General features: G+C 35.5%; 2 protein-coding genes and 1 long non-coding RNA gene across 4 annotated transcripts; 2 read left to right on the top strand and 1 right to left on the bottom strand.

The window, feature by feature from the left end:
- Positions 1 to 465: 465 nt before the first annotated feature.
- LOC103317322 lies at positions 466 to 903 on the top strand. The gene is made up of 2 exons (XR_004227263.2): positions 466 to 554; positions 764 to 903. It is a non-coding gene; the product is annotated as an uncharacterized LOC103317322 (long non-coding RNA).
- LOC103317323 lies at positions 684 to 4,252 on the bottom strand. Its single transcript, XM_031927650.1, has 2 exons — positions 3,810 to 4,252; positions 684 to 1,736 (listed from the first exon to the last, which is right to left on the bottom strand). Exons 1-2 carry the CDS (start codon positions 4,072 to 4,074, stop codon positions 688 to 690), a joined length of 1,314 nt encoding a protein of 437 aa, XP_031783510.1. The 5' UTR covers positions 4,075 to 4,252; the 3' UTR covers positions 684 to 687.
- Positions 4,253 to 10,785: 6,533 nt separating this feature from the next.
- Positions 10,786 to 16,649, top strand: LOC107981972. Of its 2 annotated transcripts, XM_032596231.1 has the most exons (3): positions 10,786 to 15,625; positions 15,957 to 16,090; positions 16,160 to 16,641. In XM_032596231.1, the coding sequence occupies exon 1, from the start codon at positions 11,158 to 11,160 to the stop codon at positions 12,163 to 12,165; it is 1,008 nt and encodes a 335-aa protein (XP_032452122.1). In that variant the 5' UTR covers positions 10,786 to 11,157; the 3' UTR covers positions 12,166 to 15,625; positions 15,957 to 16,090; positions 16,160 to 16,641. The 2 variants fall into 2 exon arrangements, with proteins under 2 accessions (XP_032452122.1, XP_032452121.1); XM_032596230.1 differs by having other exon boundaries at positions 10,786 to 16,090; positions 16,160 to 16,649.
- The last annotated feature ends 11,062 nt before the right edge of the window (positions 16,650 to 27,711 follow it).

A 27,711-nucleotide genomic window follows, 5' to 3' on the forward strand; every position in this document is an offset into this window, starting at 1 on the left:
AATACCAACGCAATTGATTTTCATCAAATGAAAACAGCATCCCTGGTAGAAATTCGAATATTTAAAATGGGCTGGAAACTATGAAATGGCTATGAGAAATAGCCTAGTCATAACTTGTGATGAAACGCTTTTTCTCCCATTTCTTGAGCATTTGTTGGAATGAACATAACCTTAAATCTTTCGTATTGATATTATTCCTTGTGTCGTACACTAATTTCAAAGAGGCTTACGGATTTTAATCGATTTTCAAACGGTTTACACAATTAACAGTCAATTAGAGTTATACAAGCACGACATACGAAGATATTCGTGATTTTCTTATTTTTTCACTTTTTCGGCCCGACTTATTTTGCGTAGTACTTTCGTAGCCATCAACTAGCTATTCCCTGTGCTTTGCTTTAGACAGTGAAATCTATTTTTACAAGCTTGAAAATTCCTTGTAATACGGCATGACTCTATTCTTACCCCAATAAATGCGTAAAAAATGACCGAAAAAGCGTTTCATCGCTGGTCGAAAAATGGACCTATTTTTCGCCCATCTCTAGTAATACGTGGTATGTTGTAGCTTTAAACTTATATCGATTTCTATATAGTCTTCGTTATTAATTTGAAATGTACTTATGTTTTTGTTTAGTGCGATAACATCAATCAACTACGAAAGATTTAACCAGAATTTTCAGTGCATTTTCAAATAGACTCAATATTTTTATTAATTTTCGGTTTTGTATTGTGATTTGTTTTTTCTGATCTTTTCTTACATGAGGGTGCTTTTGTAACGATGTCTCTCGGAAGTACGGCATACAACATTAATACTGGTTGCAGCATTCTGCAGAATTTCAAGATCCAGAGATCTTTAAATATTGACCCGAGAGCCCCGGTTATGTAAGGCGCATCCATGAGCAAGTATAGTTTTAGATACAATATGTACTTCTCTTTCACGCTTTTCTTCCTATTTTCATTCGCAGCGCTCGTTGACTTTTGTATACTTATCATCCTTACTGTAGTGTATATAAAAAGGACATTGCTGGCGATAGCTACCAGTACGGGAACAGATACGACGTGTACAATAACTCTAGAATTTAACGTATTTAAAATGTGAAAATTTGGTTTCAGAATAAAATCATCTGGCACGGGCGAAAATTGCAGTATGGTAGATATGGCAGTGGGTATGATCGTCCCAGTGCTTACCCAAATCAGATACACCCGAAATTTGTGATTTTCATCTCGGCCTTTCGCGCCTGAAGACGGTGCCCAGCGAAATTTGGTTATGGTCGAGCTCACATCAAAGCTGATAACTAGCAACCAGAGAACTCCACCAATAGTCATTGCCATGAACGTAATGCCAACGATCGAGTAACTAGTGTTACTTAGCGGCTTGTGACAAAGCATAAAGTGTCCCAGAGTGATGACAGTTATGCTCAAAATCGTTTGTGAGATAATAAAACATAGCACAGCTTTATCGTAAGCCCGACGGCTTATACCTGGTATGAATATATATAGCAAACACACTAGTATGTAAGGTATTAAATATACGATGCTGGCAAAAATGACCATTGTAGCTCCATACATTAGCAGAGGTGTCATTATACTGTCGCATCCATCGATCGTAAGGTTCGCTATTATTTTGGAACAATTAGTGCGAGCCACGCTACCATTTTTCATGATGTCAATGCAGCTGATAAGCTTTGTGAAATCAATTGATGAGTTGTTATTATTATTGTTCGTACCATCGTCATCTAAAACAAAGATAAGTTAATTAGTAAACAAACCGAAAAAATTGAATATCTTGAGATTCAGTGATTTTGTGTGTGATGAAAAAGCACATTCGTACACGGGGCATTTTCGTTTCCGCATTCCAAAAAGCTATACTTTCAAAAATACGCTGACTGCTAATTTCTTGGTGTATATGTACATGATCATTGCGAATAAAAGAGAAAAAAACATATGTATAATGTATACGTGAGCGTTGGTTAAAGTTACCGTAAATTTTTTATAGTTGTTGCGTTACGAAGTGAACTTACGATGAATATTATTTCGATGAGTATGGTTGTATAGGTATTGCAAAATTGAATTATTTATATACTATATTTCATTTTAAATTTTTACGTGAAAAGGGCATGTTTTGAGCTATAAAGACCGGTTCAAACTCAATTCACAACTAAATCGAGAATTGAGGCGGTACCTCTGAGAAATCACTGAAATGTACGAAATTTTATAAAATAAATTGTTTGAGATCATCATATTAGAGATGATGATCGAAGAAATTTTAAATAACATTTTGAATAAAATATGTATCTGAAATAAAGGGTTTCGTGAAAGTGAGATGAGATATCTTACATTATGATATATCAAATCCATATATAATATTATTCGTACTTAAAATGGTGTAGAAAGTTATTAGCTTTTTTTTTTAAATAAGTGTAAAGCTTCGGAAATGGCTTTTTAACAACAGGATTCTTGGATAATTATCTGTTATCAATAAATGATATGTTTTCAAAAAGACTCATGTCAAGCATATAATGACATACGACTCGAACAATCACGTTTTGCGATAGCTGATTATTAACATTTTCACGGCAGTACTTTACTTAGCATGGAAAATGATTTGATCTCTTTGATAATTTACATTTATCATAAATATGTAAGCCTACATAGGGAATTCTACGGGAAAAATGCACTTTTTTGGTTGCAGAAACCGCGAAAAACAAATGTTGGGGCACGCGCCCGCAGCAGAAAAAGAGCTTCAATTAAAAAAAAATGCGTTGAAAATGTTTGATTTGGTCAAAAGTTACGTATAATTAAAAATTTGGAAAAATAATGAAAAAAGATACGAATTTCTTGACTTCAAAAAATCCTGCAATTTTCATGATTTTTCCATATTTTTAATTGCAGGTATCTATTGACCAAATCAAACATTTTCAACGAATTTTTTTCTAGATTAAAGCTATTTTCCCGTTCTTCCATTCTACCGTAATACATATTTTGTTTTTGCCCTTATGCATTAGGTACATAGCCGTTGAACAATGGTTATTTTTTGACAAATTTAAGGGGCCTATAACACAGTGTCACACGGCACTTTTTCAGTGTTGGGACGTGGTTTTGCATTGTTCTAAACATGTACAATAAGAAAAGAAAAAAGTTGCGGGCGCGTGTCCTAACATTTGTTTTTCGCGGTTTCTGCAACCAAAAAGTGCATTTTTGTCGTAGAATTTCCCATAACTACGCGTGATAAAAATTGTAATATAGTTACGGAAAATTTTTCGAATAAATAAGGAGTGTTAATTCAAATCCTTTAGTTCATTAAAAGGCCGCTCGGGCAAAAGTTGTAGGTAAGTATTTGCAAAGAGAGAAAAATTATTAAATCTTGAGACTTGTACGTTTTTCGCTATCTTCCAATAAAGACAGACTTTTTTTCTGAGAGCATTGAGAGTTTTAGTGTGCAGGGCCGTTAAACAATGAATCTCGCAATGAATAATTTGCACATTGATTTCATCTATTTTAAATTGTTATAAAAGAATCGAGACAGTTATGCAGAAACAGAATATGAAAAAATAGCTTCAGACATTCATTGCTGAACGTTATTTTTTTTTAAAACCTTGTTAGATGCTTCTACCGACTGTTTTCTTCCGGATTTCCTCGTGCTATAATGAATGCAGGATGGTCATTATTAGCATACACGCTTAAAATTTTGTTAGTCGCGCCAATAAGCAAAGCAGATAAGCAAGTAATATAGTGTATAGTGAAGCAATAAACCCAGTTAGTCATTGATCTCTTGAAAAATTAATAGCAGTGGCCGGTTCTTTCTGTACCTGGAAAACACGATAAATATTTCTTGTACGTCGCATTAGTCAGGAGATCGAATTCCTCTAAAATATTCTGGTAACCGATAGCTGCATCCGGTTCGCCGATAGCAGATTCAACGCACTTTGTCAGATCGTCACTCAGGACAAAATCGTTCTTGCAGCACTTCACTCGCACACCGAAACCGGGAGTAGCCATGGCAGAGCCTGCAACGTTCGCAAACAGAATCACAAGTCTGACGAGAAGATCGACGCTGATCGTTGGCCCTGACATATTGGCCCAATTCCTTTCGGAGCTTATGGTAGTCGGAGCTCTGTTCGGTGACACTTTTTCCACGCGTTCGATCGTGACAATACGACGAAAGTACTATGATGTCCGTCCAGTCGATTGTTCGCCCGTACGACTGCGGGCCGCGTTTGTCGCGCGACGCCAGTGCAGCTTTCGTCCACTCCGAGGCGTCGCGCGCTCGCGATAGAAAATCACGCCGCGCGGAGCGCCCGCCCGCGGGATCGGCCATGTTTGCGGGAAACTTATTTGCGAACCGGACCGTAGAAACTGTTCGACTGTTTTGACGACTCAGCTCCTTAAGCAGCCAGGTCTATGCTGATGAGCAAGAGACAAACGATCCCGCGATTGCTCAATGTCAACACCGCCGATGTTTCGTCATTCTCGAGAGCATACGTGTGAGATGGTAGGATATTCGAGCGTACGGGATAGCTGTGAAAAGTTAACTGTGCGCGCGGAAATCGATTTACCTTGAGACGTACACTGACCGCGGTCCAGTGCGAGTGCCGTACGTACAGCTTATAGTTTTATGCGACTCTTGCGAAAGTTTTTTTTGTTAACTCTAGATTTATGATACTTCGCGATCCATGTACCTATAGCTCATCTCTCACTTGGATGCACTGAAATTCGGATTACGTTGTAACTGGAATTATTTGTTTGTCTCGACTCGTGAAAATCACCATTAGCAGAATATTTTATAGGCATTGAGAAAACTATTCTTTATTGCTGATTAAAATAGCTATCACGCAAATGGCTTTTTATTCTTCGTGTCATATAATTTCCTTATTATTAGAGTATCTTGAAATAGTTTTCAATTTTTCCTCGCATTTCTCTGATTGGAAAGTGATCTGTTAATTATCAATAAAATAAGTAATTATATGGGGAATTCTACGGGAAAAATGCCATTTTCTGGTTGGAGAAACCGAAAAAAAAACAAATGTTGGGGCACGCGTCCGCAACTTTATTTACGTGCCTAACTTTTGATTTGGTAAAAAATTACGCACAATTAAAATTGCGGAAAAATCATGAAAATTGCAGGATTTTTCAAAGTCAAGAAATTTGTATCTTTTTTCATGATTTTTCCATATTTTTAATTGCAGGTAACTATTGACCAAATCAAACATTTTCAACGAATTTTTTTTCTAAATTAAAGCTATTTTCCCGTTCTTTATCATTCTACCGTAATACATTTTCTGTTTGTGCCCTTATGCATTAGGTACATGCCATTGAACAATGGCTATTTTTAGACGAATTTGAGGGGTCTAGAAAACAGTGTTACAAGGCACTTTTTCGGTGTTGGAACGTGGTTTTGCATGGTTCTAAACATGTACAATAAGAAAAATAAAGTTGCGGACGCGTGCCCCAACATTTGTTTTTTTCGGTTTCTCCAACCAGAAAATGGTATTTTTTCCGTAGAATTCCCCATATATATAATCTTGTGTAGCAACGATAATATTTTTTGTATGCGTCTTAGTCTTCTACTTTAAACGAGTAAGATACTATGTAAAGCTTTGAATTTTATGTTTTATTAGAGCTTTGTGGAAATGGTCATTTTGCAGGCATTTATTAAGTTGAGTAAAACGTGTTTGCAACTTAAAATACAGTTGTTAAAAGCTTGAAAAGAATCTCTAAAAATGGGCAATTTTTCGGTCAACTTTAATATAATATATCTTTTTATATACGTTTTGTCTAAATAATAATAATTTCATTGCTACGATGAATAGATTCATCGTAGATACCGCAGGGAATCACCTAATGTCTGAAAACCGGCTAATCATCTGTCCGCACAGCAAAACGTATGTGCGCAGCATGCTAATTGCATAAAAAAGACGACTTTAAGTATGCGTTACATGTTTTATAGGCAAGCGCGAAGAGTTTCCATATTGTGTAATATTGTGGTTTTATATATTGAACAATTTATTCGTTTATGTAGGAAAATCCGACAGCGTGTTTTTTGTAATTGATGGTTTCGTTAAGGGATAATTTTCAGTTAAGTACGTCTGATTTGTTAAATTTTTCATATTTTGTTACGTAGCGACAGACCAATACAAAAATTAATCAAACCTGATACTTACACGCAGATATCATTAGTGAGTCAGATCGATGAAAAGGTGATAATGGAAAAGTAAATTATTCTGAATTAGCAAATTGCTATTCATCGAATGCATAACTGCATATCATAATTAGTACAAATTTAAGTTAGGTAACGTATTTTCTGCATCGATGTATATGAGTTGATTAGTACGGATTCTTTGAAATTAGTCTTTGTTAAATTGTGACTGCAGACATGGCTTAATCGCTTTTAAATGCGAACATAATGTACGCGAATGGTTTCACGCTGCTGTTGAAAAATGCATAGCAATTTTCGGAAAGTTTTAGATTTCTAAGTTTTTCTTATTGGAGACCCACGGCATCTAGCCACCATGCATATCCGGCGATCGCGGGATCGAACATTTATTGTACATGATAACATTTTATGACACAACGTGTTTAAGCTGAGATTTAGCGAGTACATTTTTGCTCGAGCGTGGCATGAATCGAGGTTTACTCCACGGCATGTCATAAGAAAGTTTATGCAGAGGCAGTTTAGCAGCTTTTCAAAAACATGACCTCAAATTCAAGCACGAGCAAGACAAGGTAAACATAGTTGCTCTTCTCTGATTTCTGCCAATAATGCGCCTGTATTCGAGCTCTGCTTCTCGCGAATACTTTTAGTCCATTGAGCATTACTTATCAGTAATCTCCTACCAAAGATTTGAAAGGAGAAAATTGCAAATTTAACTTTAACGAGAGGTTAAATTGTAAGTACTAAAATATAAGAATCCCTTTCAATACTTGAATTCAACATTTTTGTTTTGCAAATTTTGTTGTCATTAACACATGCACGATTTCCGATTTTTTTAGACCAAAAAAGCGGCCCTAAAGTGATAAAAGCAGACAAAAGAATTCATTTTGCCCGCTTTCTTAAGAAACCAGGCAAGAAGGTATGTTTTGCCTGCTTTTTAAAAAATTTGTAATAGTGCTTTATTCATGACTGAACTGTGTAGATACTTTATTTCTTGAAAAGTGGGAGCTACTCAGCAACCGGCATTACAAATTGAAAATATACATTTAAACATCGAAAATTTTTTATTTTTTTAAACTTTAAAATATTTTCATAATTTTTTAACTTTTCAACGTTTTAAAATTTTCAAGCAAATTTTTTCAGATTTTGCGGGAATAAAGTGAATTTGCGGGAATAAAGTAAATTTGCGGGAATTAAATGCTACTTTTGTCCCGCTTTTCAGGGAATAAAGTGGATATTATAGTTCAGTCGCGAATAAAAGTTTTTATAGCACAGTGTGGCTAAAATCCGCTGTTAAGTCACGTCTATCTGTGACTAAAGTAGTCCTTTTTTGCACCGTGTTTATCACACTCGCTACGCTCGTGCGCTAACCTCGTGCGCTAACCTCTAAAATTTTATACGATACTCTAGGCGCCGTGTAAAAATGAACTATTTAAGTCACACGTATCGTAATGTACTATTTTATGCGCTTGTAGGCAAAACAGCGTATAACTTGACAACATGAGGTATTTCGTATTAAGAAGAGTTTTTTCATGATACGTACACGAAAAAGGCCACTTTCCATGCATGTAAAATGAATTAAAAATCGAGTTTTTCTTAGCATCGGGAAAAAACTACTACGCGAGTAAATTTTCCTGGAAAAAATTACTCCCTTGGGAATCCTTGACACAAAAGAGAATTCTTAACTGTTAAGAAAATTGGATTAAAATATGGAGAAATCCAAGCGTCTTAACAGTTAGGTTTTCAGATTTTTCAATTTTCGTAACTTTCTTTCCATCGACGTAAAATCACTAGCACTTTATAATTACTTGTTTTCACTTCTTATTATCATTAAGTATCGCTCTGAGACTATTCGATGTTGAAAGATTCTTTGTTTTTGCAAGATATATTCGAATAATAGCACGATAGGTATCATACGAATATAACCTTACACATTCTGTGTGCATGAAATTATCACAAAAGTATTTATGCATACAGAATCTTTGACTTCATCGAACAAGCCCTACGATATTTTAAATGTGCATCAATATGCTTTCTTCCAGGTACGTAAAAAAAGCATATCACGCGTGAGATAGTATAAACGCCTGTACGGGTCTCCGATTGCAGCCGACACGTTTCGACGTCTCGCGTAGTCGCGTGCCGACGAGTCACGCTCTTGCTGCACTCGGTCGATAAGTTTTTACCGACAGTGCGCCACAATCGCTCAAAAATTCCTAAATCCTTAATAGTTAAGAATTCTTTTCTTACTATGAAGAAATTTTCGTTTGCAACAAATACATGAAAAATAAGCTGTGGTTAAGTCGCGAATCCTTTGCGACAAGGATTCTTTTCTCTCAGTGTAGGCACGTAATATAATATTCTTCCCGCTTGAGCTCAAACTTTTTCTAACACGTTTGGAATTGACGATTTTCTACGCTACTGTTAGGCATGAAAAAAGGCTCATTTCATGCGCGTGTTGGGAAAAATAAGTTTCATAGCATAGTGTGACCTAAGTAGTTCTTTTTTTGCACTGTATTTATGACACTTGCTACGCTCATGCCCTGGTAGAAATCGATTCCATTTCAAAGCTAGCGAATACCTCGTTTTTCTAAGAAATAGCGAAAACTGGACCATTTTTCGCCCATCAATGAAACACTTTTTCAAACATTTCTTAAGAATTTTTTAATATAGTTATGCCATTTTCCAAAGCATTTTCAAATTTGTAAGCATAGATTTGATTGATTAAGGCAAGTCAGAAAAAATAGTTAGTAACTGCCTATGTAAAATTTACTTGGTCGAAAAAATGAGAAAATTATGATTATCTTCATCATGCGTGATTATCATATGATTTTTGTCTACAATAAATTATATATAACTTAAAAAACAATCGAAATTTCTAAACTTATGTGCATTTATTGTACAATACAAAAAAGTTACGAAAAAGTAAAGTCAATATCATGGTTTTGAGGTCCATCCTATAAAATGCTCAAGAAATGTGAGAAAAAGCGTTTCATCTTATTTCTAGCTATTTTTTCCTTATATCTTATAGTCATTTCTGAGTTTTCTGGCCATTTTAAGTATTTGGCTTTCTACCAGGGTGCGGATGTGCTATAAAATTTTACACGATACACTTGACCTAGCACGTGAAAAAAAGTGCTACAATCAGTGTACGTTAGGTTTCAAATAATTTCAATAATTAAGTAATAATTAAAAATAATAATACTTTTCTGCATTGTATTCCTCCTATTTATTTTATTATGCTTTCACATGGGTACTTTTTGAAGCGTGGATTTACCTCAAAATTTCTTTTCAATTCACAAATAATTAAACAACAAATAAACGGGCAAAAATAAACCCAATGCAGTAAGTTTCAAATAGATAATAATATACATTAATTAGTCAGTATGAAATAATTAATGGAATTTAGCTACCCTAAATGTAACTTTTTGTAAATCTCATTCTTATTTTTACATTAATTGAAAATGTAGAAAAAGATATGCTACATTACTGGCATAAAAGTTTGCAGCATCAGTCTTAGTAGCACAAAGCCTTGTAGTATTGTTAGACAAACAAGATGCACATCCCTGGTAGAAAATAACCCAACCAAAATGGCTTGGTTACTAATTATTGGGCAACCCCGTAAGCCAACGATTGTCCTCGATATAAGCCAACCGTTAACAAACGGTTAAAATCTTTTTAAAATTATGTTTTAACAAATTTTTTTTTTTAAATTAATAAATTTTTGGAAAAATTAAAAAAAATTTTCTCATAAATCATAAAGTATGAGTAATTAAAATTCGTACTAATTTTTTTAATTAGCCATTTATAAGCCAAAGAACCTGATAAATCCGTGTCGAAATAAGGTACATTTTTATCCAAACGTTTGTGAAATCGTTGGCCAACGCACTACAATTGGCTTACTAATGGCAAAGGGTTAGCTCACGTTTCTACCAGGCATGTTATCCCATTTTCTCTGATCTGCTTGATTTCTTTTGCTAGCGGTGAGAAGTAGCGTTTAGATACTTTCCTATTTTTTGCATCATTATTTTTGTACACATGCAGATTTGGAAGTGCAATGCTAAAACTTATCTTTATTTTAATAAGTCTAATTAATATTACAAATTGATCGCCATTATAGAATACATCGCTATGAGAATAATGACATTAGTAAAAAAGATGGCACTAGCATATTATCGACGTATTAAAAAAATCATATAAGGAATTTGTACATTTTATCTTTTTTGAAAAATATAAGATAAGAAAATTGGTCGTGTTGATCCGGTGAATAGAAATATGTATTCCTTCTTAATCAGGAAATCAAGTTAGGCAGTATAATAATGTAAGTATTAGAATTATAAACTTAAAAAAATAAATTATAATGCGCGTACTAATTTTCAATTCAGTTTTTTTTGGCGCGATAACAAGTAACTTATGCTTACGCAAAATAGTAACGTGTCTCTCGGCTTAGTATTATCATCAGCATGCGTCCGGTGTTGGGATTTGCGGTATTATTAGCTGTCAAGGAAAAATCTCGAGGTGCAATGAAATTTCCTCTCAGTTCCCAAGTGCGTCAGACTCTTATTACCGTTGACCAATTACAGAAACAAAAGATGCAGCAAAATAGAAACCGTATTTCCTTCAGTCGGTGACTACAACTCTTCCAAGAATGGCATATCAGTGATTATGGTATTTTATACACGTCCGCGAGAATATAGCATTAGTCTAGTTGGCGTCGTGCCGGCTAACGTCTCTCGTATTGCAGTGTCCTTCTGTCAGCAGCAGCAGTACAGATTCACTTGTTGTGCTTAACGGACACGTTATAAATGAATGTGCTGCAAGTGTTAAAAAAGCTGAAGTTTAACAATTTTCATGGACTATTTCTACTGATTATTTCTTTATCATCACCGATGATTCTTCAATCGATTCGTATTCTGCGATTCATGGACTCGATGAAGAAACAAATCTAATCATAGTTATAGTATTTCCAAGTGGTTTTGAACTTAAAGTGAGCTTGGTCTTGGTTAACGATGTCGAACGAGCCGGAAGTGGTAGTCGAGTGTGTGAAAACCTCTACGGACACGATAATCCATGGCTTGGGCGCTTTAACGTTTTGGGGAGCGCAAACGTACATGTACGTCAACATTGTGCATTTCTTCGCCTGCATTGCTGTGGTCATTATTTATTGTGTACTCCCAGTGACTCAAAAAAATCTCTACAATCGTGTAGTGCTTCGTCATAATGTGTCGCTACTGATAGTGGGAGGCATTCTTACCCTATTGGGCTTTTGTCACTTGATAAATGACTGTTCTCTTAACGAAGTATTTGTTCGACTTCTTTGGCTGAACTTGCAGTACTTCACAAACGCTACAGTGTTTTGGTTGAACGTTGTGTGCTTCGATATGACACTGGTAATAACTCGGTTTTGCTGGATTCCGGGTAATGGTTATCGGGACGACGACGATAGAAAGCTCACCGTCTATAGTATACTGGCCTGGGGTGGAGCTTTGGTACCGACACTTATGGCCGCTATTTTTGAGTTCGTGCCACAAGTACCAAGTGATTTTCCACTTAAGGCTAATTTCACGGAAGCCGCACACGGCCCCAGGCCAATTGTCAACATGTACTTTTTTTTGCTACCAGCCTGCACTCTACTCTGCAATAATCTACTCTTCGTGTTGACGACCTGCAACATCATCAGAGTTCAACGGAGCACGCAGCTCGCCGTAGAGAATCAAGAGAACCTGCTACGAAAGAAGTACTTTCTCTTTTTAAGGTTGTATCTTTTCATGGGCGCTCCCTGGTTCTTCGGCATGGTTCTGGCTTGTCTCAATGAACTCGTTGTGCTCAAGGTCTGCAGGACATTGCAACCAGTACTCTGGCTCATCATGCTTGCCTCGCGTCGAAAGTTGCAGCTGACGAGGAGATTTGGCCGGAAGAAAAGCAACGAGTGCAACGCCGAGGGTTTGAAAGAAGTTGTACATTTCAGATCCAAGGATAACTTGGTACAAGCAGAGGCAGAAGTAGCCAGATTTTAGCGTGGACAAAGGATAAAAAAGCTGTGTCATCGGAATGGGCTTTATTCGCGTGAATCGGAGTTCATTCTGCTTCGTTTATAGTAAGAAGTCATTGACCTTGAGAGACAAGACTTGCATTGGAATTTATTTTTAATGCAAACACCTGAACATATTTATACCAAAAATTAATTATGTAAGCCTATCGTAAAAAATTAAACAAAATTGTATCGCTTGAATCGAGTTTTAACCAAACAATTCTTGTGAAAAAGTCTATGAATGTCTAATTTTTATTTTTAATTTTGTTCATCCAAAGCTCATTAATAAGCAATGACGCATGCAAGGGATTACCCGTCAGAATAGTTTATGGTACTAACTAGCTGAGATATTTAAGGTGATAATTGTAGCAATGAGAATTTTCGATGAGTAAAATTTCCATCGTGGTACTGTGAAGACTATGTTATAGTAAATAAGCACTAGAAAGCTTGTTTCAACTTAGGGAAAACTGAAACTCCCGCGTAAATATCCAATGATTTAGTCATATGAAATTATTTAACCTTACTTAACTGGTAATGCATGAACAGCTTCTAATCGCGACTATACGCTTCATTTATGTGCAAATTCGTTTACATAAATTCAAATATGCCAGTGTCCTTTCTTTGACTGAGTTTCAGACAAGTCTTATTTATTTATCCATGCATATAATTGACGAGTAAAGATGCTATTTGACTGCAGGAATATCTTTATTAATTACAAGTCTAATCTTAAGTTAATATGAAATATTGTGATAAGAGCGAGGATAAGTGTGCATTTGTATAGAAACTTTTAAAATAAAAACACGTTGATATGAAAGATAACCTTCTAAAACTTATACAATTTACCATGATGTTACATTTTTTCAGTCCAGTACCAATTATTCTATATACAATGTTCAGTTCAGTAAAATTGTAACTGATTCAAATTAAAATTTATTTATTTTCTTAATATTAGGCGACCAATTCTAAATACGCACTACCTATTTTATTTTTTGACACGTTTAGCCACAATAACTGCGCAAGTTCCCAGTACGTGTAATTATTCGTTAATAGTACGGTGTATTGATAATTCCTAGATTCTGATGCAATTGATGTAGAAACTTGTGTAAAAAGTTGGTCTTCATCAGCATTACTTACTAGTAGAAGAATCCGTGTATAATACTACATTTATAAACGTACGTTATTCAAGGATTACAAGGAATGTTCTGATTATTTTTGCGCATCAGTATTATATTACAAACAAGACAGAAAGAAAGACGTAGATATCATTTGAAACGCAATCATTTCAAATTCTTTATAAATGAGTTCATATTTATTGCATATAAACATTTAAATCGCAATTCATTATATGATTGTGTATGCATGTACCTTATTCACACAGATAGTCGACATAAAAAAATTGCGGATCAGGATGTTGTGTCGAGACATTCTTTTTACAAGAGAACCTCGCGGAGGCACACGCGTCACTGTATCACTGGCGTAACTGCTTCATCAAAATTTTACGAGCGGACACGCCACTCTGACGATCGCGCGGGAAATTCGAGCCGTTTTATCGCGCGCATATTTCGCAGTTTTTTACAGGCTGCGAAAATCTCACCCTGACTTTTTGGCCGTGTTGGCATACATCGCCCGCGTAGCTAATCCTACGTGCATTTCATTATCCATATTTATTAGTGCATCCCGATTGGTCGTTAGGTGATGGATCGCCCCGACGTCACTGGCTAGTGTCCAATCAATCAACGGATAAGCCAATTAATCTGATTACGCGAACCGCGGCCTGCAAACAACTATCTCTGGATTATAGATTCTGATTTGATCGGCAAACTTTTCACTCTTGGCAACTTGCCCTTTCTCTCCATAAAATGATTGGTCACTGCATGACCTATTGCAGTTCAGCGTCAATCAAGTCTTTTATGAATTCATAGATAAATTTAAGATTAGTATTTTATATTATATTAATCTAGTAAAAATATAGAAATAACTTTTTTTAATTTTAAAAAAGACAAAAAGAAACGTCCACAAAATGAATTTTGCATTTTATTTGCAAGTGTGTTTGACAAAAGGTTAAATTTGATTAGGAACTTAAATAAAAATCGAAATTACCACTTATTAGAATAATAATTATTAAAAATCATTGGTTTTATATCAATTTCGAAGTAATTGAATATGTGATCAGTTCAAATATCTAAATTTGAGGACGATGACATTGGTGCTTTGAAGATAAGCGGATAATTATAATCTTATGATCCATTAAGTATTATCAAATAAGAAAAAGAGCGAGAAGGAAGTGACCTTGATGCAGCTATGTATCTACATTGTACACCCGCCGTTTATAATTACGGATACTTATATTCTCCTCAGCGAGAGACTACCTTAATAGTCACAAGTTGAGACTAGAGCCATATGCATTGCAGATAGCCAGTCTCGGTTTGTGACCATCTCGATTATCTGCTCCGGATCAGGATATATTAAAGGTGATATAAATAAATAAAAATGTGTCTTTCATGGGAGAAATTTTTGTTCACTAACATACATACTAAAATAGAGTAAGAGTAGAAAGTGACTGTAGAGATTTAGGTTGTCAAAAATTGATCGGTTTGACCAAACTAACTTTCTCATCAGGACACGCAAGAAAATTGACCATTTAGAATTTGTCGGTTATCGGCATAACATCAGTATCGGTATGATGTTATTTTTACTATTGTAATCGTACATTTTAATGAGGAGAACAACGCAAAAATATACCTATGAATGCATGCAATATACGCGTTATGACATATCGTTACTTTAATAATCATAAATCAGTATCTCTCTAGGAAACGTGTAAGCCTATCGTTTTTTTGTCCATGTTTGGACAGCGATTTGTGCTATTTTTAAATTGTACAAGGTTTTAGAATAAACTATTTACAGCTTAAATAACGTATTTTATAAGTTAGTTATGTTATAAATAGGCAAACATCAGTAGCTTAAAATATAACACACTTTGCACCGTCGTGAAATCAGATAATTAAACAAACATGTATTAGGTTAGATTTCGGAGTTATAGAAGATACAGATATATAGGTAGTAAGATAAGATAAAGATATAGATATAGAAGTATACGACTCAAGTGCAGTGCCAGATGCAAATGATTAAGGCTCATGCAAGGTTCATATAATAATAAATATATTGAAACATTTTAGCGGCTTTTATTTTATCAGTTTAATTGGTAAGATAGTTGCATTAAAAATAGAGCATTCGTGCATTTCTGAAACTACTTTTTTACAAAATTAACTATGATCATCGTATAATTTATTAAATATGATAATTTGTCTGAAGGAACGAAGTTATATTGTTCAGATGAAACTTGGCTTTTTCTTTATGAGAAATGGAAAGTCTTCACTTAACAAATCTACTATTGGCTAAAGAGTATAGTTTTCCCAAAAAAGGAACACTTTTTCGGAAAAATGGTAAGTAGAAGAGTATCACTAATAATATGAGAGACGATTTTTAAAAAGTGATCCATTAATGATGTCGCTGAGGATTTTATTAAATACGGTCAACATTTTCGTACTTATTATAAGAAGTACAAGAAGTGTATGCGAATAAATAAAATTGATTCATTAGTTTGCGAATTTCTTTGCATGCACAAATATATCAGGTATTTTATTCTTAGCTAAAATAAATAAAAACGAAAATTCCTTACAACTGTTTTACAACTTAAATATTTAGGGGCTTTCAGTTTGCTAACGTTCTTACCTCTTCTGTTACAATTTTAAGTTGAGTTTTCTTATGTTTTAGCTGCTCGCCTCTTGGAAAGTTTGATTTCTAACAAAGAAGATGACGGGAACAACAAGCCGTTTAAACATTCAAATTTAAATGAAAAGGTGCTATTGAAGAAAAATGTGGCCGACGTGGAAAGCCTCTTCGTTTAGGTAATACTCAATATCGCTCTCCATTTAGGTGATGAATTCAAAATGTTTTTAACTTGTATCGGTTTTCAGATTTGCATGTTCAACGACTTATAGAGAATAAAACTCGAAGAGGAAATTCTGAATCTATAACAGAATTAGTCTTAGTTAGAAATTTTTGTCGTTATCTTATGAGGAATAAACGTGCCTCGAGTGATGTTCATTTGTTTTTAGAAGAAAGACTGGCTCATATTAATTATAAATTGGAGAAAGTGATTTAGTTTTTGCAGTATTATAATGCGTTAGCTTGCACTAAATTAATATAAAACGCATTTGTTTTTTTTTTGTGGGATATATTGGTCTACAAGTAGGATATTATTTATTTATTTATCGTCAGTTTTTTTTTTTGTAGCAAAATCAATTTTGAATTATTTAATTCGATTCATTTTTGTATATTATACGCTTGAATATCAGTTAGGAATTGACCTAGGAGTTGCCTTGATAAGTTTCTGCTGCTCCGTAATTTTAATAAAAAAAAAATAGTTGTGCAATAGGATGCCAATAGATTAAATAAAATTTATTTATACAATATTCCTTTAATATTTTTACGACCTACCAAAATACTAAATATTTAGAGACGAAAATTACGTTTCAAACACGTATGCATCTATCAAATTACGTATTCTTGGCTCCAAAATTGTTGCATCCAATATGTACGAATGTAAAGGAAGTTTCGTGCGAGACTCGAAAATCTACAACTCTACTAGATAAGCTATATTTATGGAGAAAGTTGTGCGCACAGTACTCTACTAACATTGATCAATGCTTTTGTATTGTTTGATTAAAAAAGCCTCAAGGGAGGTCTATCGAACTAAACTTTTTCGTTATTTCGACGTCGAGAGCACGTAATTTTTGATCTGTCGTTTTTGAATAGGAGCTATCGAAAGTTTTGTTGTACTATATTGTCTCGAAGTACCTATCTTTGCCAAAAAGGTGTGAAGGTGTAATTTTTCAACGACTTCATTTGTAATATCTTTTATTGGTATGATTATATAGATAATATAGCGGGGCTATCTTAATAATGGTCATATTTTCTACATCACGTGAAGCCAAATCATGCAAATTTACTTCTAACTGTTATTGACGTAATTTTAATGCGATCATCAAGATGAAAGAATTCGTAATAAATTTTAGTGTGCCATTTATGCTGTTGGAATATTGAATTATACTGAAGCACGATAATGAAGATCGATTAGTAATACACGCGAAAGTCGTCGATGACTTGTGTTTCCTGTTGTACGCTTATTTCATTGAAGTTTCTCGAACATATGAACTTGGAAGAAATGCATAAGCAATACGAGTTTTTAATTAGCAATACAATGATTCACTATATATATATATATACGCCAACTCGATTTTCCTACACAACTTATTTATTCTCTTACTTTTAATCGCTTAATATATATCTTTACGCGTATTTGAATTAAAAATAATGTCTTGCGATGTGATAAATTTTGAAAGAATCCTAGAAAATTTTCAGGTTTAAAATATTCCTCGTGAATATAGCATGCTAAACTGCCGCAGCGAGTCAATTAGATTGTATTCCAAGAAAGGAGCGCGAAGAGACATTAATCGAACACTTCTAACGAAACAAAAGCCTATTTAGCCAACGGCGTGAAATCATTCAAAGTTTACAAATAGAACGGTAAAGCCTGCCCTGCCGCGTCTACCAGGCCCCCGAAATTACTATAGCTCGTCGAATTATGCATTTGCTCGACGGACAAAGATGCGCCAGGAAATTCGGATCTCACCGATCTCGCGCCGCAGCTGCGCCAGCGTCCTATGCTCTCTTCTGCCGCGGAGTTTGACCTAAAAGCCGAGCTCTTTTGTCCCGCGAGTGACTGCGCCGCGCGGCAAATCAATGCGCGCCGCCGCGCCGCTTTGCAACCGCTGAATATTCATTCGCGGCCGCGTGTCGCGCGTATTTGAGAATTTCAAACGTTTCCGCGCGCTTGCTTCATCGCGCGGGCCGAGCGAGCTTTTGCCCTTTTATTAAACTATACGGCCGATTGGGATGCGCCAGACTTATTGTTGAGTTTCGAGAGGCACGTGGCTAGAGAGGCTCTCTCGCTCTCTTTGTCTCCCCACCGACTGTATCTCTCTATTGCCCTCACTCTTTCGCTTTTTGTTATAAATTGATCGTTTCGTCGCATCGTGGCAGTTTAATTAGCGATGCCGGCGACGCCTCGTTTCCATTTTGCTGTATAGCCTGAACGAGCGTGACTTTTCATCAATATGCAAGCTTCGTAATCGCTGTTTATTAAGGTTGATCAGAATACTTGAATGATTTCGAATAATAATATTATCTATTTGTTGTGCGTGCGACATTAATAAGGGACTTTATTGCACGATAATTTTCATCAGAAACGTTATAGCTTATTGTCCGAAGACTTATTCTTGCTGAAATCTGTCATATAATATTAAATGTATGGTTGAAAAATAAACATCTGGTATCTGGTTTAAATATGGCACCACCATTTATATATTTAATTTTTTAATTTGAATAATTAAAGGGTTCTATTAAAATAATTCTGTAGTTTGATTTTTAAATTGTTTATGAATTTGGATTAAATGCGATGATATATCTACAAATAAAATGCCTATATTTTTTAATGTTCTCTTTATTCCAAGAATTAAAATTGAAGTAAATAATAATCCGTAGCATTATTGTGTGATGAGCGAGATATATTTTAGAAAAAATAATAGTCGCAAACAGATACATATAGGTTAAGAAGGATCGAAATAAGAATTAACAATCTATGTGTATTTTTCAGCCTTTAGAAAGAGAGGACATAAAAAAATTAACCAGGTAGTAAGAGGTATAGGTTTGATAAAATATAATATAAATATATAATTAATTACTCTGACAAGTAGCTCGGACATTAAAATTTAGTCGGGTCGTTATTTTATTCATTAATTTCGCGTGAAGAATGAGTATATAGTGACATGTATACTGTCAATAAAATTAACAAAGTGATTGTGCAGTGTCATTTATACTATTGAGATTTATTCATAACAGCTGAGGGAGCTTAAGTGCAAATGCATGTAAATGCAATAGAATTAATTATTTCGGATATATAAGTAAAAAAACAGCGACTAGATTTCTGGCTGATTTCTTCTCAAACTTCTATCCACGGGCCAAGAATAAAATAATTAAAATCTTCCGGTGCCTGGGTATGTAAGTGTAGTTTATTGCTTCATCAATTTTGTAAATTTCTTGAATTTGATAGTTTTTTATAAATAAGTTTGGTTTTCTAACGAAAAGTCGTTCTGAATAAAAAGTTGTTGAGTAGCTGATATCTGCACATTTCGACAAAATGCGTTCATCAGAGCCACAGGTGTGAGTACTTAGTACAAGTATGTGTTATAACAAGTGGTATAATTTTGTTTACAAGTGTGCAAAGTTACATTCTAAAATGTAGACCGTGCGTGGAAATAAAAGTTTGGTAAACTAGTGTCAGAATCCTGCATTTAGCACCCGTTACATATTGGGAGTTTAAACTCGGTTAGCGCGCTAGGTTCGCGCGCTTGAAGGTTAACAAAGATGGCGGCCAGAAAGTCTCCGAAATACACAGGGTTCATATGGAACTTTATTAAAAAATGTAGAAATATAAACTTTTACGCGATAAAAAATCTTGTCAGTGTCCTTACACACTCCGTGTGAATAGAGTGAGACTATACCGTCGTCAAGAAACATGATAGAAGACCAGAACGTTATAAATTCTGGCATGATTAACATGTTTGATGCTCCATAAAAGATCCAGAAAAAATTGAGCTACATTCATTCGTTTTCAAAACAAGTTCTTTGAAATCTAAGCCTTATCTGGTCACAGGTATATTGTTACTAAAATGAAAACGATAAAAATGACGAGAAGTTTTTTTTTACATGGCATTTGGAACTCGAAAGTTCATCGCCTCATCTACGCAAGCCTTCCACGCTGCCCTATCTTGTGTCAAACCCACCCAAGATGCACCTCTCCGATCGACACCCACCCGTCCTATTTCTACTAGATCCGCTTTTACGTTGTCCTCCCATCTACGTCTAGGTCTATCTAGAGGTCGCGTTACCATCGGCCTGCCCTTCATGACACGCGCTGCCGTACGGTCGTCTCCCATTCTCGCTACGTGCCCTGCCCATTCCAATCTGCGAGATTTTATTATTCTGTTAATATTTGGTGACGCGTACAGATTGTGTAACTCATCATTGTGTAGTCTCCTCCATTCCCCGGTTTCCTCATCTTTCTTCGGCCCGCATATTTTTCGCAAGACTTTATTTTCAAATACCCTAAAACGGTTGTCCGCCTGCTTAGTGAGAGCCCACGTTTCGCACCCGTACAGAACCACCGGCAGTATTATTGTCCTGTATATTCTTATTTTAACGTTTTTAGACAACAGCCTCGACTTAAATAAATTACTCACGGCGTAGAAGCAAGCATTACCCGAATGGAGTCTCTTATTTATTTCGACATTAATCTCGTTTCTATCATTTATGGTCGTACCCAGATACCTGAATTCGCTAACCTTTTCAAAAGTAAAATTCCCAACTCTGAGATCTTCCCCCCCTCTGCAGATGCCTAGCTTATCCACAATCATGTACTTTGTTTTTGATTCACTCACTTCTAACCCTGTATACTCCACCGCTTTTATGAGGATTTCGTAGCCTAGTATCTGCGTTGTTCCATTAAGCGTTGCGCCCAGCTGGCTAACCTGCATTTTTCTAACGGCATACTCTAACGTTAAGTTGAACAGCACCGTAGAGAGCCCATCCCCTTATTTTAAACCATCGCGTATCCTGAAGGGTTCTGATACATTACCGCCTACTCGGACCTTTCCCGTGCTTCCGTTCAGACATATTTGAATTAATCTCACGAGTTTTTTCGGTACACCGAGAAGTACTAGAATTTGATACATTTTGCTTCGCTTAATAGAGTCGTACGCTTTTTTAAAATCTATAAATAGTTGGTGTATGGTTTCGCAAAATTCCCACTTTTTCTCTAACAACTGTCTTATGGTAAACATTTGATCGCTCGTCGATCTGTTGCGCCGAAATCCGCACTGATAATCTACTATATCTTCCGCGAATGCAGTGAGTCTAGCTTGTATTACGTTTGACAGAACTTTGTAGCACGTTGCTAAAAGTGAAATACCCATATAGTTATTGCAGTCTGTCTTATCCCCCTTTTTAAAAATCGGTATAATGATAGATTCCTTCCAATTTTCGGGTATTGTTTCATTTTTCCAGATGGCACATACTAGTTTATAGATTTTGAAAGTGAGCTCGACGCCCCCATATTTGAGTAACTCAGCTGGTATAGAGTCATTTCCCGCGGCTTTGTTGTTTTTTAGTTTTTTAATCGCGGCCTCTACTTCTTGGTAGCTCGGTTTCTCCACGTGGGGTTCAGCAGTGTGAATTTCGTCCCCTAATTCTTCGCTATTTTCGTGCACGTTTAATAATTTATCGAAATAATTTTTCCACAGCGACAGTAATTCGTTGTCATTTGTTACGAGGTCCCCGTTTTCGTCCTTCATCAATTGCGCTCTACTCCTAAAACCCTTTCTGATGGCGTTAATCCCTCTGTACATTTCGCGGGGGTTATTTTCCTTACTGTTAGTTTCTATTCTCCTAATAAGATTCTTTTGATACTCCCGCTTCTTATTTCTGTAGATCGCGCTCGTCTGTTTCCTTACGTTAGAATACTCTTCTACGGTCCTATCGCTTCTATTTTGTAAGCTATCTAATTTAGCCTTTTTGCGCCTTTCAAACCAGAGTTCGCACTCTTCGTCAAACCATGGGCTTTTTCTTTTTACCCAGTACTTTGTTCGCGGCCTCTTTTACCGTTTTTTCGATGTCCCCCCATAAGCTATTCGGTTCGTCATTCCCCTCCGGCGATGTGTTTGCTTCTTCAAGTGCCTGAACCCTGTTATTAATTTCTATCTGGTACCTAATTCGCTCTGTTCTATCTCGTAGCTTCTCAATATCGAAGCTTTCTACCTTGTTTGCTCACGCTTACTATTTTGATTCGCTACTAGTCTAGCTCTTAATTTGGCTACTACTAGGAAGTGGTCCGAGTCGCTATCTGCCCCTCTGTAAGCCCTTACGTCGAGAACGTTAGTATGACGTCTTTTTTCAATGAGGAAATGATCAATTTGGTTCTGTGTGGCCCCGTCCGGCGATGTCCACGTTACCTTGTGTATGTCCTAGTGCTTAAAACACGTAGTTTTGATTATAAGATCTTTTGCCGCCGCGAAATTTATGACCCTAATACCGTTATCATTGCTGGCTTCGTGCAGGCTTTCCTTCCCTATAGTAGGCCTAAACATTTCCTCCCTACCTATTTTAGCATTGAAATCGCCTAATACTATTCTTGTGTCGTAAGAGGCGAACTGGTCGATTACCTGCTCTAAAGTGTCGTAATAGAGATCCTTAGCTTCTTCTTCTTTGTCCTCCATATGACAGTGTACATTAATAAATACATATCTATACCATTCACCTTCGATAATGATGTACGAGAGCCTATCATTGACGGATTTGAAACTTTTAACCGAATGTATGATGCTTTTGCTTACGAGAAATCCGGTGCCTAGAGATCCCCCACTCCCGGCCCCATACAGGTACGTGAAGTTACCCGATGCTAGTACTTCGCCATCTGGCCACCGCGATTCCTGTATTGCTACCAAATCTAGATTGTACCTATCAGCTTCCTTTACGAGTTCTTTAAACGCGCCTGCTCTGTGTTTTTTTGTTGTGGTGCTTGCGTAGTGTTTCTAGATGAATGCGTTCGACAGTGTGGGCCCATCACACCCACGCCTGTTCCTATCGGCTGTCCGCGGCTGCTTATTCAATTTATTCGCAGCTAACCTCCTTCTCAGGGGCTGTTCCTCTATCCGCAACCTAAGGACGTGCTGTGTAGTGGTGATAGGCACCCACCCGTCCGATCTGGACGACAACGCCCAAGACCCCGCTTAGGGTAGCGGCATTGTAACAGAATGACGTAGAAGTGGTAGTTGTAAATTGGACTGTTCGTACTCTTGCTCAGATACTCAAAATAAATTTTTTAAAGTTAATTTGTGGTAAATATCGTTCCTTTGCTGAGTACTGAGTAAAAACTCAATGATAGAGTTTTTGCATTTTGGAATTACAGTCCTTGAGGAACGAATTAGTGCAGCAAACTCTTTTTTTAGTAAGTTTTCTGTATTCAGTACAAAAATACATTTCGCCTTGGATAATAGTCAACTCTACAAGTTAATTTAATGAGTCCACATACGATTTACAATAATTGTTATTCAAAAATTGACTGAGAATACTGAACTCCCATATACTACAATGTAAAACAGAGACTTTGTTGACGCCATGTTTCGTAATTCCTAAAGCTGCCGCTAGTATCGCATTGCAACTTTAAACTCCCAATAGCAAGAAGAGATTCGCACATGCAGTACGTATTAAAAATTATTTTTTGATAAAATTGATTAAAAATCTACTTATAGAATTGCTTTATCAAAATTAAATTTATGATTTCGTATTATAGTTTAAAATAATAAAAAGACCATCTAATTCTTTAGTATTAGCTATTCCGACGATTAAATATCCATAAATCTACTTTAAACGTTATTGGTCCGTTGCTTTGCCCTGGTCTCCCCAGTATTTTCAGAAAATGCGTACTTATGTAATTATGCGTATAAAGCAATTATATCTATGCATATAAAAAAATTCCATGCTTTTGATGCAACTTTTTTTAGTATTCTATGTAGACTAATTGTAAGTGAGTAATTTTGTAAATTTCCATATTGGATGATTTTTCTGTCTTAGACTGTCAACTGGGTCGGTAAGGGTAATAGTGTGCCTCAATATTTTTATGTTTGTAAAAATATGATCCATTATTGTTCATTTGTGCTATTATGTTATATTTTGATAACCAATTAAACGAAATAAAATGCGCTCTTCTGTAAGTTCTAGCGAAACAAAAACAAATCATAATTAAACAAACAGGATCAGTCGAGAGTTTTTATTGCATAAAATATATTTGTAGTATTTAGTACATTTTATAACAGCCCTGGGCGTTGACTCACGCTGCTGTTCTTTCAAGATGCCATTTTAATTGAAATTTATGGGACAGGATTTCAAACGCCTTTTTGTGCTGTTACTCTCGCTGATTCGGCACTGCTGCTGTATAGTATATAGTTACCTGTTCCTACATTGCGTAGCCGCAGAAATGTATACCTACTTTTCATCGCATTTGTAAGTGGCCTTGGTGTGGCGTAACCAATTGCAGTGGCGCACTACTCAGTGTAACCTTCTACATCATGGTGAGATGCCACATAAGAATAAAGCAAAAAATAGCAAAACCCATGCAGAGCGCCAAAAATGTGAATTTGTCATGCGCCGACGAAGCGTGAGTTTTACTTTTTAAAGGACGAACGTGGAATCGAGAATCCGAAGAAGCTGATTTTTTAGCCACGGTAACGGGTTCCGCTATTGTCGATTAAAATAATTTCGCATATTTAATTTATCACGTGTTTATTCGGTATCTACTTAAAGTATTTTTACTATGAAGAGCTATAGAAGGGCATAATTAATTGTACGCAATTATATTGTTACAAAATTCTAAAGACTCCTAGTATGGTTCTGTTTATATAATATTTAGATAGTGCGTTGATGTACTAAAAAAGTATTTGATAAGATTAGAAAGTTTTGCAAATACAATACTTTTCACATTGTATACAAAAATAGTTATTTAAGAAGTAAGTCAATATAAACTAAACATATGCATAAATTCAAACACGTTATAAGCAAGATATATCTTATTAATTAGTTCGCAAATCAAATTATCTAGAATATTCTTTTATCATAAATGTCGTTTCTTTTATTCATTAACGAAAAACGTCACTTTTACTTAAATTTTTAAATTTTGTTTTCCTCACCTTGAACTTTTTCTCTTTCTATTCTCTTCTTCATCTGTTCTTATCAATATGTATTCATTTATTTTTATCAACAGAAATATCGTTGCTGCTTGTACACTGAGACGCACGAATCCTTGACACAAAGAAGAATTCTTAACTGTTAAGAAAATTGGATTAAAATATAGAAAAATCCTTGCGTCTTAAGGGAAGGTCGAAGCCATGCTATTAGATTCAAGTGTTATATCGTAATGAACAAAATACAATTTTGTACTAATGAATCAACAAAAATCTGTGTTCCACGATAAACTACATCGAAAAAAACAATTATGAAATTGATTTCTGAAGGTTCGAAGAATATTGAAGGCAAGTGATGTAAACTACGACTCAAGATGAAGGTCGCAATAATTTGAATTTGAAACGCGCTGTTTTTGCGCTCAGTTGATAATTTTTTCCGACGGTGCGCCACAATTGCTCAAAAATGCCTAAATCCTTAATATAGTTAAGAATTATTCTCTTACACTGTGAAGAAATTTTTCTTTGTAAGAAATGCATAAACAATAAGCTGCATGAGTTAAGTCGCGAATTCGACAAGGATTCTTTTTTCTCAGTATATGAACACTTGAACCAACACTTATTTGTAATTTCGTCGCTCCGTACAAAGACTAGCACAGTTCAAATTTTCAAACTAAAATTAGCACAACTCACGATTTGCCGCGAAGAGTAGCACAGTTCAGAAATACGGTCAAGAGTAGCACAACTCGCGACTGTATATTACTTAAAATGTGAGTATTTTATGTTTTTAATGGGTTATTTTGTTGGTTAAGTTCATGAAAACCTCGGACAAAGACAGACAAACCTCAAAGTTAAAAAAGGTTTCGGAAATTTCGAAGGCTTCTAAAAAAGTGAATAATTTAAAAAAATGTTTGTAAAAAATTATTGTATTTGTCAAAACAATTTTAAATTCGGTAAAAAATAGTAAATTATTAATATTTAAAAATGTTCATTAACGACAGTTTCGCAAAAATCGGGAAATTTTTATAGAAATTCGTTGTTTAAGTTGTGAGAAAGTTTGAGTTGTGCTAGTCTAGCGTGCGTGAAATGAGTTGTGCTACTTATGACGGGAAATTTGAACAGTGCTACTCTTCGTAGGGAGCGACGATTTGAATCGTCACTATAGCTGCGGATTAGTTTCTTTTTCCTCTGTTTTCTTCTTCTCGAATTTCTCGGATTATTATAGTTATACACCATTTCTATGATTTAATAAATTTTTCTTCGTGCATTTGCATATTATACATCTTTCGTCTGAAAATAAAGAGAACTTTTATCAACCATCTATACGTATACAAATAAATATATAATAATCAGATGTGAAAGTACAATCAAAATTTTGTGAGATGTCATTTGTGGCCTTTTTTAAAGCAGACTTCGTACCTTGCAAAATTTTAATGCAATTTGAAAATGCACAGTAATTTAATAGCAGAATTTACTAAGTATTGCGATTAAATGATAACTTGCTCCGACCCATAAAACCGATTTTAGAACTCTGCGATTTCCATCCTAATTTTGGAAAATAAAGTGAACCTGAAGTTGAATTATCGTTTAATTTATCATCCGCAAGTATCCGAACTCTGGCTAGCCGAACAGGGGACGGAAGTTTGCAAAAGCCAGTCATCGAATGGCCTGAAGGCACGAGGTGGCTGGGTAGCTATAATACGAGGACAAAGTACCGGCTCGTATAAAACTTCACGGCGAGAAAGGATAACGAGAGCAATCTGCTCATCTGTCGGTCTGCAATGTCTCAAGCGCCTCCAGCCGCGAAGAATCCTATGGGGGTTACGAAGATATATACATTGGTCTCGCGCACAGAGCTTCTCATCCCCGCGGTGAGGGCTGAACAGCGCACGCGTACGAACTTCCGGCCGAGAACCTCCAGCAGCTCTCCGGTAATTAATGCCCGCATAATCATTTTTCATGCGCGAAGCTCGGCGCTCTCAATTTCTTTCACGTCCAATACCTAAATTTTCTGGATCATATCACGAGTGCGTCTGCGCTAAGACGTAAGGCTTACTTACTTATTAACTTATCAGCTCTAACGCTGGAAGTGCTAAATCGTCTGTGAGCGACTTTTATCTTGCTTATGGGTACGTTCATTTTTTAATTTTATCTGAAGTTTTAGTAGATTCATGGCCTGATATTTATGATCTTATAAGTTGACTTTAAGACATAAAATACTTCACTTTTGCTGCATATACGCAAAATTTATTTATTAAGGTGTATTGCATATGATATCAAAATGATACATTTGTTCATGAATTTCGTGTTGTATTAATGTACGAATATTTATTATTACAATAACTGGATAAACATTACCTTATAATTTTAATGAATAAGTAAGATAATGTTTTTCCTCGCAAAGCATATTATCGTGAGTAATTTTTCTGTGAACTTTTGTGTAAACATATATATTTACTTACAAAATTAAGTAAAGCTCCTAGTATTATTAAGGTAGAGTTCTATAAAATATTTTGACTTTCTAAACCTTTTCATTTGATTTTAATATTTTCTCAAATTTTACACTCATATTTTGATATAAAAAAGAGGAAGGTACCTAAATTTTGAGCAATTTTGCATTAACTATTTAATGAAATATTGCAAAAAACATTAAATAAATGGGTTATTTGCAAAAG

Source organism: Nasonia vitripennis, chromosome 1 (assembly GCF_009193385.2).
Source record: "Nasonia vitripennis strain AsymCx chromosome 1, Nvit_psr_1.1, whole genome shotgun sequence".
Classification (NCBI taxonomy): domain Eukaryota; kingdom Metazoa; phylum Arthropoda; class Insecta; order Hymenoptera; family Pteromalidae; genus Nasonia; species Nasonia vitripennis.